Source organism: Pongo pygmaeus, chromosome 6 (assembly GCF_028885625.2).
Source record: "Pongo pygmaeus isolate AG05252 chromosome 6, NHGRI_mPonPyg2-v2.0_pri, whole genome shotgun sequence".
In the NCBI taxonomy this organism is placed as follows: Eukaryota; Metazoa; Chordata; class Mammalia; order Primates; family Hominidae; genus Pongo; species Pongo pygmaeus.
In genome coordinates this window covers 114,912,822-114,931,724 of record NC_072379.2, presented here as the reverse complement: position 1 = coordinate 114,931,724, position 18,903 = coordinate 114,912,822, and the positions used below count along the sequence as shown (strand labels likewise).

The 18,903-nt window shown below is 37.5% G+C and overlaps 1 protein-coding gene across 1 annotated transcript in view; it reads right to left on the bottom strand.

Moving 5' to 3' along the window:
* Nucleotides 1-18,903, bottom strand: part of TES (testin LIM domain protein) — a 50,949-nt gene that overhangs the window by 22,699 nt on the left and 9,347 nt on the right. The window contains exon 2 of the mRNA XM_054495514.2: nucleotides 3,403-3,488. Within this exon, the coding sequence (XP_054351489.1) occupies nucleotides 3,403-3,488 (86 nt within the window). The remainder of the gene's footprint in view (nucleotides 1-3,402; nucleotides 3,489-18,903) is intronic.

Here is an 18,903-nt window from a genome sequence, read left to right as displayed (position 1 = left end):
CTCAAAGTCATATGCTGAAGCTCAAACCCCTAATGTGACTGTATTTCGAGCAGAGGCTTTTAGGAAGTAAAGTTAAAAGATGTCACAAGGTGAAGGTCACAATTCATTGGAATAGGTGATCTTATAAGAAAAGGGAGAGAGATCTCTTCCTCTCCAGAGACACACACACACACACACACACACACACACACCAAGGAAAGGCTGTGTGAGCACATGGTTAGAACGCAGCTGTCTGTAAGCCAGAAGAGAGACCTCACCAGAACTCAACCATGTTGGCACCTAATCTCGAACTTTCCAGCCTCTAGAATTGAAAGAAAGTACATTTCTGTTTAAACTACCAGGTCCGTGATATTTTGTTATGGCAGCCTGAAAAGACATACATGGGCAGGGAAGACTTCTCAGAGGTATTTCTTGAGCTGAGACTTGTTGTTTCCTAGTGGTGGGAGGTAGGGTTTTCCTGGCAGAGAACACCATGCGATAAGGCACAAAATTTCAGGGAATAGTATGTGTCAAGCACTTGGATCATAGGGTGCTTGGAAGGGAAGTGGAAGAGGCTGGAAAAGCAAGCAGAGGCCAGATGTTAGGGTTTAACGTCAAAGGCCAAGAAATTTGCCTAAAAGAAGTCCAGTGGGAAACTACTGAGGGTTCTTAAGTCATCTGAAGTATGTAATAGTATCCATGTTCAAAAGACCATTCTTGTGACTGTGTGAGAGGCCAGACTAATAAAGAGATAGAGAATAATTTAACTCTGATTTTTGAAATGTGCCCGATGGAGCCCTCAGGGTCCTAAGTCAAGGATCACCATGAAGCTGGAGGAGGCGGCTAAGTGGCAGGATCATGGGATCCAATGTCTACCTCACCCACGTAAGTTCTGTGGCCCTAGACTAGACCTGGAATTTTTGTTACACTCAGAACAACTAGTCTAGAATATTTTACTTCAAAGACTATATTGAAAGAGGCTACATATGGAGGTCAAAGGCACCTGCTTCAGCTCTTTTAGCTATGGTGAAAAAGTCAGGGAATTATCAAGAATTCTGAGGGAAATGTGACTGGACCCATGCCAGGAAGATGTCAGAACTACTAAGAAATACCAATGGGGTGGACTTATCAACCCCAGCTGAATGACAGGCCATATGCAAAGCCCTAGACTATTATGGCTCTTAGATTTTCAGACTACACCCAGTTGATGAAATGAGTCTGTGTGATAAATTGAAATGTGAAAAAAAGGTTATTTTCATGCCATGGAGATCTGCTCTTGTCGGATATATTTTCATCTGAAAATATTGATTAAAATGATTAATATAGACATAACAAAAATGACTATAACTTGCTTTAGAGAAAAGATGATATCTCTTAGGAATAAGCTTTAAAATCTCATGAGCAGTTTTTGGTAATTGCATAGCAGAACTAAAAAGAATGCAGGTTAAGTATCTCTTACCCAAAATGCTTCACAAGTAAAATAAAACAGAAGTGTATCAGATTTCAAAATTTTTTTAAATTTTGGAATATTTGCATAAACAATGAGATATCTTGGGGATAGGGCCCAAGTTTAAACATAAAATTAATTTCTGTTTCATATACAGCTTATGTACATAGCCTGATGGTAATTTTATACATATTTTACATAACTTTGTACAAGACACAAAGGTTTGAATGCATTTCGAATGCAACCGGTCACACGGTCAGGTATGTGAAATTTTCCACTTGTGGCATCATGTTGACACTCAAGAAGTTTTGGTTTTGGAGCATTTTGGATTTTGGATTTTATGTATTATAAGATTGTAAGGTAAAAACTATGCCCAGGAGAGGGCAGTGCAGCCTTCTGTAAAGTTTTAACTGACAGGCGCAATAGAAAATAGTGTGAGCATTAAGAGCAGAGATGTTCTAATCTGTAAAAACTATTTTGTGTTAAGTCACTTTACCTTTTTAAAACATGAGAGACATACTGCCTCACTTCTATGTCCCTTGAAGAGACAGCACAAGGGAGAGCTGTTTAAGTCTTGTAAAAAAAATTTCTGGAAAACTTTAGCTCCCTAACACTGAAGAATTGTATCAGTTCTAGCAGGTTTCTACTGACTTTCCTATTTTAAACAATTATCTTTGTTTCTGAAAACTGATTCAATAAACTAGTTTTTAAAAGAGCTTAATGTCTAAAATTTTATTTGTTTATATTCTCCTTTAATTTACACTGTACACATCTCCAAGAGCTGATGAAAGTATTTATTCTAAAGGGTTTCCTGTGGAAATCTGTAGTACAGAAGTGGTTCTCAAATGAGAGTCATCCTAACAAGGTAGCTGCCATCCTAAAACTGTATAGTTATTTTATTTTTTTTTCCTGCTAATTCTAACTTTAAGCAGACTTGTGAATTACCATTATGGACTTGACAGTCATTCATAAGCACAGGTTTCAAATGCTGATTTTAGATTTATATGACATGCAGTAGTACTTTCAAAACAACCTAAAGATAAGATCTATATAAAATTCACATTTTTGACCCACTAACATTTGTCTTGTGTATATATACACTTCATTCAAACCAAGACACTACAATTAATTTTTTTCTTAAAAAAATTCAAGTGTTTCAATGTTTCACTGGTAACTTTACAGCTGAAAATTTTAAAGAGACCTAAATTCAACTTCACTTCCTGATAACTAACATATACATGCTCAATTCAGTATTCATATTTGTTTACTGAAAATGTAGAGATGAGATGTGAAGTTACCAATTTTTAAGAAGAGAATAATTAAATTATTAAACAGGGCCAGGCGTGGTGGCTCATGCCTGTAATCCCAGCACTTTGGGAGGTTGAGGTGGGCTGATCACTTGAGGTCAGGAGTTTGAGACAGCCTTGCCAACATGGCGAAACCCCGTCTCTACTAAGAATACAAAAAAGAAAAATTAGGCAGGTATTGTGGCACAAGCCTGTAATCTCAACTATTCAGGAGGCTAAGGCAAGAGAATCACTTGAACCAGGAAGCGGAGGTTGCAGTGAGCTGAGATCACACCACTGCACTCCAGTCTAGGTGACAGAATGAGACTTCGTCTCAAAAAAAAAAGTAATAAAATAAACAAATAAATTATTAAACAAACAGTCCTGGAGGATTACTACAAACTTATTTACCACCAGAAAGATATATCCAGTATTTCAGGCTCGAAGGAAATCTTAAAGACAGCAAGCAAATCCAACAACTCTAAATATAGTTATTATGGTCCAATTCACTAAGTCAAACTTAATGACAGTAAGACAGAATACTTTATGTTGTATTCATTTCTCAGAAAAGACAGTAACAGGTCTGCAACTTAGCAACCATGCTGGGGAACTCGAAGATATCTCCACTGTCTGAGGAAGTATTGCAAAAACTATAAATTACTAATGTGGTTGCAGTTTTCAAAACAATACCTCCAGAAGTGCAGTTCGAATCCTTCACATTTTTCTTTGCATTTTAAACAAGGGGCTCCAAATCCTTGCTCGTGACCTAAGCCCATCTGTTAAAAAGAAAACATCATGAATCTATTATTAGATTCTTTACAAATCTAAAAATTCAATAAATTGCACTTTTAATTCCACTTACCACTTGTGTTGATATAACTTTCAAACAAATCTTATGTTTAGTCAATGATGATACCCAGGTATGTACATAGTAGTTCCAAGTACATACATAACATATTTTATATTCTGATTGCTTTTTATCATGAAAAGAAAAGCATCAGAATATAACCGTACAGAAAACTACAAATATTGCAAATAACAAAAAGTCATGAATTTATGTCTTTGGCCACTACTTGTCCCGTAGTACAGCCCCGTAGCACAATAGGTACAACACTCAGAAAACTATAGCTTAAAAAGCAAGTCTCATCCCGAATAACATATTTTACATCAAACAAGGAATTAAAGATTTTAGGAATTACAACTGAAATAATATTACTTTTATTATGATAAATATTACTATAATAGCTACAATATACACTTATTGAATGCCAGTGCTATGGCTTTAACATCTGTGCTCCTCCAAAATTCATGTTGCAACTTAATCCCCAATGTACCAATATTAAGAAGCTGGGCCTTTATGAAATGATTAGGCAGTTAGCAATGAGGGCTCCACCCTCATTGATGGGATTAGCCCCTGAGGGAGTGAGTTCCTCTCTTCCATCTCTTCTGAACCTTCCTCCATGTGAAGATGCAGCAACAAGGTGCCATCTTGGAAGCAGGAAGCAAGCCCACACTAGACACTGAGTCTGCCAGTGCCTTGATCTTGAACTTCCCAGCCTCCAGAACTTGAGAAATAAATTTCTATTATTTATAAATTACCCAGTCTAAGGTATTTTGTTATGGCAGCAGGAATAGACTAAGACACGAGGAATAGAGGTAAGTACTTTACTCATATCTCATTAAAATCTTACAGAGCTATATAAAATGCTTACAAAGTAGGCAATATTATTTGCCATTTTTGAAATGTTTTTGCTGAAACTCAGAGACTATGGAACTTGCTTAAGATCAAAGTGTTAATAAATGGTAGAGATTTGAGTTCATGTCTTTCTGACTCCAAGGCCTGTGCTCTTCTGCCTGAAGTTGTAGGGAGGCAAGGAGTGGAGAGCTGTATTATCACCCTTGCTATAGCAAACCATCTTTTCTTCTTTACCATATTAAACAACAGTCTTTGAGAACTTGCTGAGACATGGCCTAATAAGTGGAAGGAGTGGGGTGCAGATGGCAAAAGGACACAAGATTGTAATTAAGCTCTTTTACCCAACTACTGATATTAGAAAAAAAAGAGTAGCCAGCCTTGCATCAGTACAGTGGCAAACCACCAATAATCGGATTATTCCGTGTTTTAAATATCACATCGGTGACCATGAGGAATTAGTTACTGGTTAGTGCCTAGAGTAGCAGTTCGAGCTGGACAAGTAATAAATATTTTTCAATGGCCTTCTTTTGTAACTTTACCAAGCTGTGTTTGTCACTATGCAATCAAAACCACATTGTAACTGGTTCCTTGAAAGATCAGTCTGACATGTCCTGAAGTTTAAGTGAAGCCTTTCCTTTTGTTCTAAAGAAAATGACCACATCCTTTTTCCATAATTAAGGCCATATTCAAACCCAGCTGGTCCACCCAGCTGCTTAAGAAAACCCACATTACTTTTAAGTTAGACCATATAAAGTATACTCTCTAAAGAATAAATACCTGTCCAGCATTAGCTAAGCTTTATCATCATTGCCATGTCCACATTACCAATTTTCAAAACAAATGAAAGTCTTTAAATTGTATATTTAGCGTCAACACTAAGCTTTTTTTAAAAGCACTTAAATTGTTTCCTTGTCACTGATGATCACAGTTCACACAGTATGGAAATAATGTAGGTTAAACAAAAGACAGAGGGAGACTTTTCTGGTCTTGTGTAAGAAGCACAGTTACATGTTTTCTCCATTACAATATCCATAGTAAAATGAAAAGCAAATCCAAAAAAGTGTATTCTTTTTCAGGCCCTTTCTAATTTTCCATTACAGAAGAGTTAGTTCTGAATGTGCCTGGAGTATGGATATGATTCATACTATGTTCATGGATCTCCTGCTAAATAAACTCTAATCCCAAATGAAAATTTTGATTACATTATTAAGGCTTAATCACATAGCTCAGCTTAAATCAGAGGCTTTTAAACTCTCTTTTATGTAATTCACAACATGGAATAAATTTTACCTTATGACAACTTGCATATACACATACAAACTTACATGTGTGTATAAAATCCTGATATTTGTGGACAGATAATATCTAGAAATATGCTTCTGCCTCTAAATTAAATGGCCACTTAAATTCTTGCATGCCTTCAAATTGGAATTGCCTGGTCTGAACAACACTGGGCTTATGAAAGACTGCAAACATCCTGGAACAATACCATCTCATTCACTATTTCTGAATGCAACTTGAAAGTTCAGCGAATATAACTAGAACCTCCATGAGCCAGCAGTTTTTACACTAAGGCTTTGGAGTAGCTCACTACTGACTTACAAAGTCAACTTTGCAAAGGGGCAAGTTGTTTTCTCCTACCAACTTTTTATCTTTGTAAATCAAAAATAAAATTATAAACCCATGAAGCATCTGAATGGACCCCACCTCTTGGCCAAGGTCATTCCAAAGTGAACCTGAAAAACTAGTTCAGGCCATGACAGGAAATGGGGAGTTGGGGGTGGGGGGCGGGTCGGTGCGTGCTGCTTCACAGCTGACCAGCATTAGCATAAACACACAGACCTAAGACTGACAGAACAGACTCTGATAAGAATCATTTACAATCTATTCTCTCTGACACCTGCTACCAGGAGGCTTCATCTACATGATAAAACCTTGGTCCTTACAAGGCCACTTATCATAACCCAGACATTCCTTTCTTTTGATTTCAGGTCTTTAGATAATAAGGCTTTCAACTAATCACCAATCAGAAAATCTGTGAATCTGCCCATGACCTGGAAGGACCACCCCCACCTCCAGTTGTCCTGTCCTTCCAGACTGAAGCAATGTACATCTTTCATGTATTGATGGATGTCTTGCATCTCTGTAATATGTATAAAACCAAGTTGTAGCGTGACCACCTTGGGCACATGTTCTCAGAGTCTCCTCAGGGCTGTGTCATAGGCCATTGATCACTCATATTTGGCTCAGAATAAGATCTTCAAATACTTTTATGGAGTTTGACTCTTTTCATCAATATATTCTTAAAATAGCTATCATTTTATTAATAGAATTACTAGAGGTGGTGGTATTTCATGAACTGCTGCTCTTTTAAAGTGTACCACATATTCTTATTCTGGACAGGACTAGGCATCTCCCTCATGTAAGAGATCAGGAAAATAGAATCCAGAGAGGAGGGATAATTTGCTCCTGGTTGCACAGCTACTCAATAGCAAACCAGACCTAAAACTCAGCATCTGGCTCCTGCTCTACTGTTCTTTGGGGGCAGATGACTAGAGTGTCAAATGGGAGCTCTTGTCTTCCAAAGAGAGTCACTAGCTAATTTCTGCCCCAAGGAAAAGAACTACAAATCCAGAAACACTCTTGCACCATCTCTAAGTGTAGATGACTTTCTGAGAGCTTTAAAAAGGAAGACAAGTTAAATAAGGCTGGGGAAGCTTCGTTGAAGGAGAGGTGCATGAATTGCAATGGAAAGGCGAGCAGTATCTAATTTGGCTCAGAGAAGTGCATTCAGGGCAGAGGAAACACCATACACAAGGCCTGTGGCAGAAGAGGGCAAGGGAAGAGCCAAAAAATTGTAAAGCACTTTCAGGGTGACAGGGCTAGCCTTGTAGCAGGCGGAGTACTTTGTTTTGTTTTCCTTTTCTTTTCATTTTCCCAAGGAAGAAACTAAACCTCTTGAAGTATTCAATGCCATGCCTTAGGCTACCGGCTTAACAGAGGATGACATCCTCAGAGATAGGAGAAGACTGGTAAAGAGGAAAGCCACAGGGCAACAGGGGGAAGGTGAGGAGCAAGAGCACCTCTCAAGCTCTGCTAGCAGAAGCTCAGGAAGCCCTCACAGGGACCAGGAGACCAGGCCTTGGGAAAAGCAGTAACTTGAGAAACTGGCTCTGCAGGCCGCTCTGGAAAACCCAGAAAGTATTGTTCCAGGGTTCTTTTGCCCTTAGGCGCTGCCTGGAAGGCCAACTTAATCTTTTTATTGACTCTTTCCAGTTAGATTTGTGACTGCCTGGAAAAAGTGCCCCTCTACCGTTCCAAACACGAACACTTTCATTTTCCCCACATGCTCAGACTTAAGTGTGAGGGAACTTTTAAACATCACAGACAGAGAGCAAGTAAGTGAAAGAGAGTGGAATGGGTCACGGCAATATGATACAGTTTCTCCTACTATAACCCAATGGAAGCAGTCCTAATTAAAAACAAACACACACACCAAACACAAACAAAAATGACACCAAGTTTTCAAAATCAGTTTTAGCAGCTAGAGAAATTAGAGTTTCAGACTGGCAATAAACTTGTTTTCCTGAGAACATTTCAGTAAGACATTTATTTTATAGCCATAAGTATATAGCTACAAAACTTAAATCTCATTGATACCAGCACTGAAGATCTCTGACTTATGCCACATTATTGGGTGAGAACTTTTCCCATATTTTTATCCTCTTTATCAACCCTCTTTTAGGAAACAAAAACAATGCCTCTCCAAGAAGGAAGATATGTGATTCACACTCTAGCATTTTCCTTGTTTAGGATGTGCCTAGTTTCAGAATGAATTATAATTTAGAATGCAGTTGTTAAATCCAATTTGTATTATAAAATTGCATGGTAGCAGACATACCTCTACCAGTGTGAGGCAAATTTCTTCTGCTCTGTTCCCACTCCAACTGAGGCATCTAATCATCTACTATCCTCCCCTTCATAAGTCAAACGCATATCAGATAAAGGAAAGCATATGGACTCTAATCTGTGGTAAAAGGAGTTTCACAGCCAGAACTGCCCCAAGTACAGTTTCTTAGGGCCTATTTTCGGCAGAGTGTCACAAGAACTGAAGTTCCTCAACTCCTCTTGGTTTCAGTTCAAGGATCTGGAACCCCATCTACTCTAAGGGCTTCTCTAATTTCTCTCCATTATTCACTTTGTATTCAGGATTCCCTGAAGTCCAGGACCCAGAATTCTTCTCATCCCTTCTCTTTTACCCTCAGCATAGACCACACCTTCTCCTTAGGGTTCTTCTCCTTTCCTGAAGAGCCAAGGCTATTACTATTCTTGGACATCCAAATCTTGTAGGTTAGTTTCTGCCTACAAGGTGTCTACAGATGTCTGGGCTGGAGAACTCTTGCTGAGGGATATAAATAGGGAAGATGTTATTTAATGATGCCCAAGGTGCGAGAGAGAGTGGTGGGGAGGAAGGGGAGCCCAGAGAGGGTTAGCTCCTCAGCTAAGGCGAACTAGCTGTTTAGAAAGTTAAATCTAGACCCTTGGACTAATATAACCAAGATAGGTGTACCTGTATGTTGTATCTATGTTGTGAGAATTACCAAATATTAAGGAAATGATAATATATAGTTATAGATACTAGAAAGCTAACGGGGAACTCTGAAAATGTAGAAAGATCCCTGGAGGAGAGTCAGGAAAACTGCGTTCTGGTCAGAGTGTCACTGGTGAGTTCAGGGATTTTGAAAGTGATCTTTCTTCTTTAGGCTTCATCTAGATAATGACGAAATTAAACTAGATGGGATCCAAGATACCTTTTAATTTTATTGCAAATCATGTGTCAGATTAACTGTGTCTTAGTTTGGTTATTATTCAGCATGGTCATCTGCTCAAAGTTTAATCACTAAATAGAAAATAATTATTTGAAAAAGCTAATATATTAATGACTCTCAGAAGTCAGAATCACTTGTAACTCAGTTTGGTGGAGTAGTTTTATAAAGTATGCATAGGAAACAAAAGACTTAAGCTGTGAATGATAAAACTCAGTCCCATTGCACATAATTATTTTAACATAATTTCAACAGTAAATGTGATACGGTATTCCCTGAAGACTCAACACTTAGTGCCTAAAAACACATGTTTTTCATAAGCCCACAAGTCTCAAAGCTGTCTACTTCATATAATTTTAGTAACACTTTCTGGCCAGCATCAATAAAAGGATATGACAGAATAATTTTTCTTCTTCAGCATCCAAGAAAACAGGTCCTTTGGATTGACTATATTGGGAGAAATTACAGTCAGGCTTTGGGAATATCTATCAAGGTCCTAAGAAAAAAATATGTGACTACATAATTTTACTATGAAACACGAATCATAGACAAATAGGACTTAAGTATCTTTAACTGCAGGCTCCATAAACTGAATTTATATTCCCATGATCTGTGCCTCCAAACACCCTTTTATCCCCTGCTTATTTTAGAGTAAGAAATGGGAATGGAATCTATTTATCCATATTCATAATTTTAAGCAGTCGAATAGGTTGGCAACATTTCAGGTGACCCTTCTGACCCAGAAAAAGGTATTGCATGTCAGATACTTAAAAAAAAAAAAAAAGGAAAAAAAGAGTATGGAACATCTGGTATTTCAAACATGGTCTGAGTTGATTTGGAGACAATCTGGGTCTGGAAGATATTAATGCAGTATTCAGGGTGAGATCATCTGATTCATGCTGTTTTCATAACCAAATTTCCCTCTGGAGTAAAGAATCCTATGTGGTTACTAAACAAGCGTTACTAAGACTTCTTTAATAATATTGGAATGAAGGTAGATCATATGAAATATACATCTCTCTCTCCCACTCCCCCTTTCTCAGTGTGTGTGTGCATGCATGTTTATCCACCTATCATATATACACACACATATGCATGTATATATACATACATATATATTCATTTACACTCTGAAGCATTTTAGATTTTATTCATCCAGATAAATATTCTAGACAAAGGAACTACATATCTAAATAATTCCTCTTAGCAAATGGCTCTCTTAGAAATCCAGTGTGAAGTCCCCCACCCAATCAATATATTTTTATTAAGATCTGACACAAGATTTAAAATTTGAAATTTTTAGTTCATTGCCTATTTCCAAATCTCTAACAAGATTTGCATTACCAAGAAAGTGTAGGTTGGCCAGACACGGTGGCTCATGCCTGTAATCCCAGCACTTGGGGAGGCTGAGGCGGGTGGATCACAAGGTTAAGAGTTCAAGACCAGCCTGGCCAAGATGGTGAAACCCCGTTTCTACTAAAAAAAATACAAAAATTAGCCGGGCACGGTGATAGGTGCCTGTAATCCCAGCTACTCAGGAGGCTGAGGCAGGAGAATCACTTGAACTCAAAGGGCAGAGGTTGCAGTGAGCTGAGATCACGCCATGCACTCCAGCCTGGGTGACAGAATGAGACTCCATCTCCAAAAAATAAATAAATACATACATACATACATACAAAAAATAAAAAGTGTAGGTTACACAGAAAACCAAACAAATATAAAAATAGTTGCACACTTTATTATTTTGCCAACTTTCTTAGGTAAGAATACAAAGAACTAGTGTGATTAAGAGCTACAATCAGTCATTCCTAATAAATCTGCTACATTTCTCTTTCTTTGCTAATAAAAACAAAAACTTTCCATCTCTCACTTACTCAAGTCTGAAATACATGAGAAGAAGACTGAAGACAAAGTTGTCACCACCCACTTGGTCACCCAACCTGGGGCCCAGAGGCCTCCTTGTCCTTGTCTAGCCATGCTTATTATGCTCCAAATTCTAGTGTCTCTTTTCTAAAAACCACACAGTCCGCTCCCTCATCTGCACTCGAGTGTTCATGTTCAAACTCACATCATATCATCCTGAGACCATACTCTCCTAACTGATCATTTTGTATGACATTGTATTGCTATTCTCAAAATCATTTTTATAAACCTAAAGATAATCATAACACTCCCCTTGCTAGATGGTTTTAATAAGTTCAATGAATTTTACTTTTCTTAGCATGCAAAGAAGATCCTTTAAAGCCTGGCATCACCTGCCTTCCTCACATCACTCCCCTCCAGCCGCTCTCTGTTTTAAGCAGAGTTTTTCACTTTGCTTGAATCTCTGTTCCTCTTCTTCTCCATCTGCCAAAGTCATTCTCTCTGCTGGGCCCATAGACTCAATTCTAATGTCAGTAACTCTGTGATACCTTTCTTTAACTATCCCTTTGGCACAAATTGTGTTATTAAGTCCTTCCTTACTATACTATGATTGTGTGCACATCAATTTACCCCCATTAGACTGTGAGCTTCTTGTTCATATTTGAACTCCTAGTACCTGCCACAGTGTCTGAGATTTACAGTAGTGCTAGAAAGTTTTGTTTTAATTACCAAACGATATTTATCATAACATATCTTTATCCCAAGGAACTTCCACTGCCTTTTACACACACACAAAAAGACACTGGAAGGGGTGGTGATAATAAAAGCAGCAGCTGATTTTTATTGAGCACTTACACTGCCATGCATGGTTCTAAGTATTTTACATGGATTATCTCATTTTATCCTTGTAACAATCTTAGGAGAGTCTGAGATACTATTACTACCCACATTTTTATCCACATGAAGAAACTGGGACAGAGCTATGACTGCTCTTAACCAATAAATAGTGCCTAAAGATAGGTCATAATATGGAAAGCCCTGATAAAGAAGCACTATTTCCTAAATCAGCTTTGAAAAATAGAATGTAATGGAATTTTTAACTGAACACCAAATATTATAGCTCAAGAAGAATAATCAATTAAGGGTCTTTAGTTGTCAACATGGCTCATCCATAAGGAAACAGGAATAAAACTATTTACTGCAGATTCTAGGATTCACTTCCACATCCCCTCACCTTTTCACCTTAGATGTATAAAGCCAGAAGCCCTGTACGCATCTCTATCATGAAATCCACTGTAAGCCAAATGGTCAGAAATCTTTTTTGTTCACAGACAGCAGTAAATAATCACACAGACTATTATGTTAGGAATGAAAAGGAAACAAGTGTTCTTTCTGCCTAAATATTTTGTAATAAAATATATTCTGGAGGTAGTAGGTCAAATTTTCTGGGACTTTAACAAATTAAAGTAGATGATTCCTACTCAATCTATCCCTACATTTCTTAAGGCAGTAACAGTATTAAGTTAATGACAAAGGTATTGTCATCAAGACAATTTCTCTACTTGAGTTTGAGATGTAATCAAGTTGTAGCTGATTACTCAAAACATCTATACCTCAATAAATACAGTAACATATTTGAAGAAGAGCAGAAGTAGATCCTGCTACATTCTAGGAAACAATAATAAATTTTAGTTTTGGCAGGATACGTTGAAGTGTTTTTAACTATACTTTAAAAAATGAGCACTGAGGGTTGTGATGGTGGAAGTGTTAGTAAAAACACCTCAACCACTGTTTGTTAAAATGTTACTACTTGCCAGCCAAAATACATATAACCATCACATTTAATCCCCAACAACCTATTGGAAAAGTATTATCATCCCTATTTCATAAAAAGGAAATTGAGACTTGAAGAAATTAACTTGCCTAAGACTACCCAGCTAGCAAGTGGCAGAAGGGAGATTTGCATCTTGGCATTTCTGACTCAAACCCTATGCACTCACTACAAAGTCACTGTTTTTTTTTTCCCTCCAAACTGAAACTAAAAAGGTAAACAGTAATTTAAAGGGTAATATTCCTCATCTGTAACTTCTCTAGAATAATCGATTTTGATCTTAAAGACTGCTCATTGTTTGCTAGGAAGGAATTCCTCCATCCTAGGCAAAACCTGGGACTTATTATGAGGAAGCTGAATGTCTGCACATCAGCTACACTAACATGGAAGTCCTGGAGGTGATAAATTTACACACAAGGGGATCCTCAGAAGAATGAGGTGTGAGTCAAGAAAAATCTCCAGGGTCCTGATGTAAAATAGGTCTCTTTCAATGTTACAGCAAGAGAAAAAAAAAAATTAAAAGAATGAGCAAGAAATACAAATGGACAAATTATATTTCAAAGTTGAAAGGTGTTTACTCAAAACATGTAGACATGACTAATACTAAAAATTATCTGCTATATTATATGTAAGATTATATACATTATGCCGTACTCGGTGCAATATAATGAAGCAAAATATCATTCTTTTCATATTTTTCAAATCACTAAATTTCTAGATTCATAATGGAACACCTCACACCTCTGTATTGGTTGCAAACTACCCCAAGACTTAGGATTTGAAAATACCATTTATCATATCATAGTTTCTGTGGGTCAGGAATTTGGAAGTGGCTTAAGTAGATGGGCAGGTTTAGCGTCTCTTACAAGTTTGCAATCGGGGTCAGCTGGGCTGCAAGGATCGACTAGGGAGATACCCACTTCTAAGATTTCTCACATGGGCCTGCCCACATGGGTACCTCAGGACATGGTAGCTGGTTCTCCCCAGGGCAAGTGATCCCAGAAACAGCAAGAGAACCACAAGATAGAAGCTGTAATCCCTAATCTCGGAAGTGATGCCATCGCTTCTGCCACATTTCATTTTTTGGCAACTGATCAGGCTAGCCTGCACTCAATGGGAGGGCAATACATAAGGGTGTGACTACTAGTAGGTGGGAGTAATTGGGAACCATCTTAGATGCTGCCTACTATATCCTCTTTTCTGTTTTGATTTTAAATCCAAAGACTAAGTGATTTGTGATGAGATAGATACATTATAAAGGCGAACAGGGTTATATGGGGTACTTATCTACCACTTCTCTTTATTTTGCCCATTTCAAATATTTAAATTCTCTTCACCCAATGGGCATCTAAAGCAGAACTTTGTTCCTTCCTCATAAATACTTATTCCCCTCAATTTGTTAGTTGTTCACTCAGTAAGAACCAGGAAATGATCTTTCAGAAGACAGGGTAGAATATGATTTTTACCCTCTAAGTCTCATTTTCTTTCTCAATATATAGTTACACACACTTGTGTACATACACATACACACGCACTTGTGTTACAGAAGACAGCTGCAAACCAGATTATTAAAATACCAAATATATTTGGGAGAAAATTTTCACAATTTTTATAATATGCCACAGTTGTCCTTAAAGAACACAGAATAAAAATTGGAGAAGATTTATATAAACTTTTAAATTCTATTATATAAATCCACCTGGAGATGGAATTAAGTAAAATAAAATAAATTTCAGTACCTCCATGTGATATCAGGAGCCAAAATTACTTGATTCAAATTAGGTAGTATTTACAGTTAGTAGTTCCTTCCCTCACAGTACTACTTATCTATTTGAAACCTAATATGTAACCTTACAATATTATTAGGAGCAAAATTTAGGCCCCCCTTTTTAAAAATAAAAAAGGTTTGTACTTATTTTAGGTAAGCAACTGATGAAAATATATTCCATCTGCTCAGTTTAAGCTGGTTCCTTATAAACATTTTTCAAACGGTCTGCTATCAAATTATTTTTATACTACTGTATGAGGGAAGTCATTTGAAATGCTTACCAATAGAATACCTCTTCTGTGGACTCTACTCAGAAAAGGCCTTCTCCTGAATCCGTTACTTTGAGAAAGACAATGTAGGGCTATAAAAATGTCACAATTATTATAATAAGCGATGACTGCAGCTGAAATTGCTTCTTAATTAGGATTGGCTGAGCTCTGGCTCCACTGAAGGACACTGCAATGGAATGCGCTCATAAACAGCCCTCAAAACCTCCTATTTATTTGCTATAAAAGAGACTTTAAAAACCTGATTCCAAAAGGCATCTGTAGGAGTTCCATAAAAGAATCTAGATCATGGCAAACATTCCTAATTTGGTCTTGTGTCACTATCACCACAGCTGCTTCTAAAGGGTGGATCCCACAGAGAGCTGCTTTGAGAGGTCTTAATTAAGGCTCTTTATCCTCGAACTTGAATACTGCGATCATTCTTGCGATGCCTAAGGGCCATGGTATTATTTCTTCAGGGGTAACCCATTATCATACATGGGTGACAGGATGCGTAGGTTGACTGTACAATTAAGTGATTTATTGCCACTAATTCTTTAACTAACTGGAGCACATGCAGAAAAAGACGGCAGTACAGATGTGTTTTCACAGACTGGAGAATGAAAGAAAAGACTCATGGCATTGGCTAAGGGCTTCACTGAAGGAGGCTGCCCAGAGGAGCAGGAGGATCCAAGGAAACCTAGAGAGTAATGCCCAACAGAGACAGCAAAGAAAACAGAAAAGGGGGTGCAAAAAGACAGTCTCCTCATTTTTCTCTTTTACCCCAAATTAGCATTCACAGGCATTTAGAACAAAAACAAAGTCTTATAGCAAGGAGAGGGGTCTTGGAAACCAGGAAAGGAAGGGAGAGATGTAAGAAGCCTACTGCCAGGTCCTCATGCTTGCTTATTTATTTATTGCATACCCTTTTCACACCATCCCTTATTCTGGAAAAAAAAAAAAGAATTATGTTTATTGATATGTTGTGCTGCATAAATCAAAGAGCCTTAACTAATTTTTGACCCATGTTTTAACTTCTGATGTATCAGAGAAGTGGTTTGGATTACCATACTTTTTGCTCTATCTTTAGACTATACCACTAAAGAAGGTGCACAGACATCATTTAAAATTTGTCTAGTGATTCAAGGAAATCAGACAATTTTCAAAATATGCATATACCACCTATTTACAACTAAGATAAAATTGCAGTTGCATGTTAATTTAATTTTCCTTCACTTTAATGGAACAACAAGCACAAAAATCAAAATTAGATTCGTCTAGAACAGAAAGTGGGCTCAATCTTAAGCCACCAATGAAATTAGAGAAGTTTCAGTACATTGATTCTTGATTCTTTCAGATGTACAGAGGAATATGAGGATAATTCAGAGTGGGGACAGTCCTCTGTAAGACTCCTTCCACAGCTTTCACTGTGGGAGGCTGTGAAGACTTAAATCCCAGCAACAGAGCAATAGAAGCAAGCAAGGTGTCTTGAGGTCCAAGCTTAGGATTCACACACCACTTCTACCACATTCTACTGATCCAAGTAAGTTAGAAAGCAGTCCAGATTCAAAGGGAAGGAAAACAGACTCCACTTTTTAATGGGAAGTGCTGCAAAGAATTGCAACCATTTCTGTAATTTACCTCAGAAACTCTGAGGAAGATTCCAGTTAGGGAAACATACCAATTCCCTACACGGGACCACAATACGTTGCAGTGTTCAATCAAGTGCTTTCTCAGGGAACCTAATATACACAGCTTTGAATCCTTTGCATAGCGATTGGCACATGGTAGGTACTCAAGTTCCAGAAATATTTATAAATTTTAATTTCATTATAAAAATATAAATCAGAATAATTTTTAAATTAGCAAAAGGATACATTAAATATATTAAATTTTTAAATTAGCAAAAGGATATATTAAATCCAGTAATTTAATATATCCCCCAGTTATCGAACTTTAAATGGATATTTCTTTGTGTCCAACAAAGCACAAAGTGGCAATAATTTACTGAGAGCACGCCATCATAAAATTCTTGATGATATATTCAGGTGTCTGTTAAACAGCATGAAGATCTATGCAGGATTTTCTTCCCTCTAGATTGGATTTCTTGAAGAGGATTATGACACATTTGTTTATTGTCTATGTGTAGGCACCATACTTTGTGCTTTAAGATATTCATCTCGATTATCCTTACAACCCTGTGAGGTGGATAGTTGAAACCCATTTTCAGATGAGGATACTAAGGTTCACAGGGCTAAGTAGCTTTCCCAAATTCACACAGCTAATAAACGCCAGGGCCAAGAACTGAACCTAGGGTTCTACAGCTGATACCCAACTTTAATGCAATTCTGGTTCTCAAAACGTTTACTTACTGGTACTAAGGTCTAACTAACTAAACAAAACTGATCAGAGAACATTAATAATCAACAGTGATCAGGTATTTGCTACATGTCAGGCACTGTTCTAAACATTTACATGTACTACTTTATTTAATTTCACAATAATCCAATAAAGAAGTACTATCCATGTTTTGCAGATTAGATCTCTGAAACCAAGGACCAACTGTTGCCAAATTACTCAGTAAATATCAAAGGTGGGATTCAAATCTATGTCTGGAAAAGTCAAAGTCTGCACTGCTTCCTTTAAATTCCCTAACTGTTAGAGAAAAGTGGGCAACAGTGGTCCACAGGATGATCCTACCCTCCAGCTTAATTTCATCTGGTCCATGAGAAAGTAACAATGAATAACATCACTACTGGTTTACCTGGGACATCTTAAAAGAGCTGTGGAGTCAGGCCACTGAAATCTGTCTTGCCTCTTTTTACCTTTAAGTTCTGCCAATTCTCTTGGGATAACCTTCTATCCCATTATCAAAGATAGAGTCTAACACATATTATTAGAATGTTCACAGAATATATTTTCCATTTGCTGCAGTATATAAAAGGTAATATTTTGTAATTCCCCTTCAAAATCTTAGGCAACTTGCCATTTCCCAAAGAAATGAGTTTTACATTTCTTCATGCAACATGGAAGTCACATGACCCGGCTGGAACGAATTTGGAGAGGTCTATGTTTCAAAGCTAACAGAAGAATGACTAGATTAAAAAATGGACACCCTAAAAATCAAGTAAGGGATACTGCAAAGTTAACTTTCCTCTACAGTTTTGGAATGACCAAAAACTACCTTGTTTTGAAATATGTGTAGTCTGTGATACTGTACAGAGTATCATCTCAGAATACTCTTGATACATGAAAGATCTTCAGAAAAGTATCCTCAAGCCCCTACATTCAACTGTCCCTCTATAGCACACGTGGTAGACTGAAGTGATGGTCCCAATTCAACATCATATCCCTGCCGTAGGCTCATAGTTGCTAGACTGGACTTCTCCTCTCCTTGACTTCAGGACTGGACATGTGACTGCTTTGGCATAAGAAGAGGCTTAAAAGGTGCTCCTGCAGTTGGGCATGACCTTTACTGTTTGCTTCACTGATCTAAGGAGGATGAAAACCTGGCACCAATGTGGTCCCAGTCCATAGCTCAGAGTCCAGACAAGCCTACATGAGCTAGACTCTACTGTGAAATTTCCTCCTCTCTCTCAATAGATGACACAACGTATTAAATAATCATCAAAGTCAAGGGAGATCAGAAACTCTTCAGCTGTGGGCTAGGGTCTTATACTAGCTCAGTGACATACTTCTTTAATTCAAACCTTACTGTGGAAAAATTACAAATTACTGCAGCTCATCTAGTTTAGCTTTATTTTAGAAGAGACAAAACTGAAAATGTTAATGGTGGTTTTACTGACTTTTCACAGCTAGGTACCTTTGGTTTATGCTATTTCCTCTTTATGGAATGCTTTCTTTGCCTAATGAAAGCTTCTTTATTCTATAGGAGGTGTTTCCTTGATAAAATAATCCCAACCCACACAATTAAAGTTAGT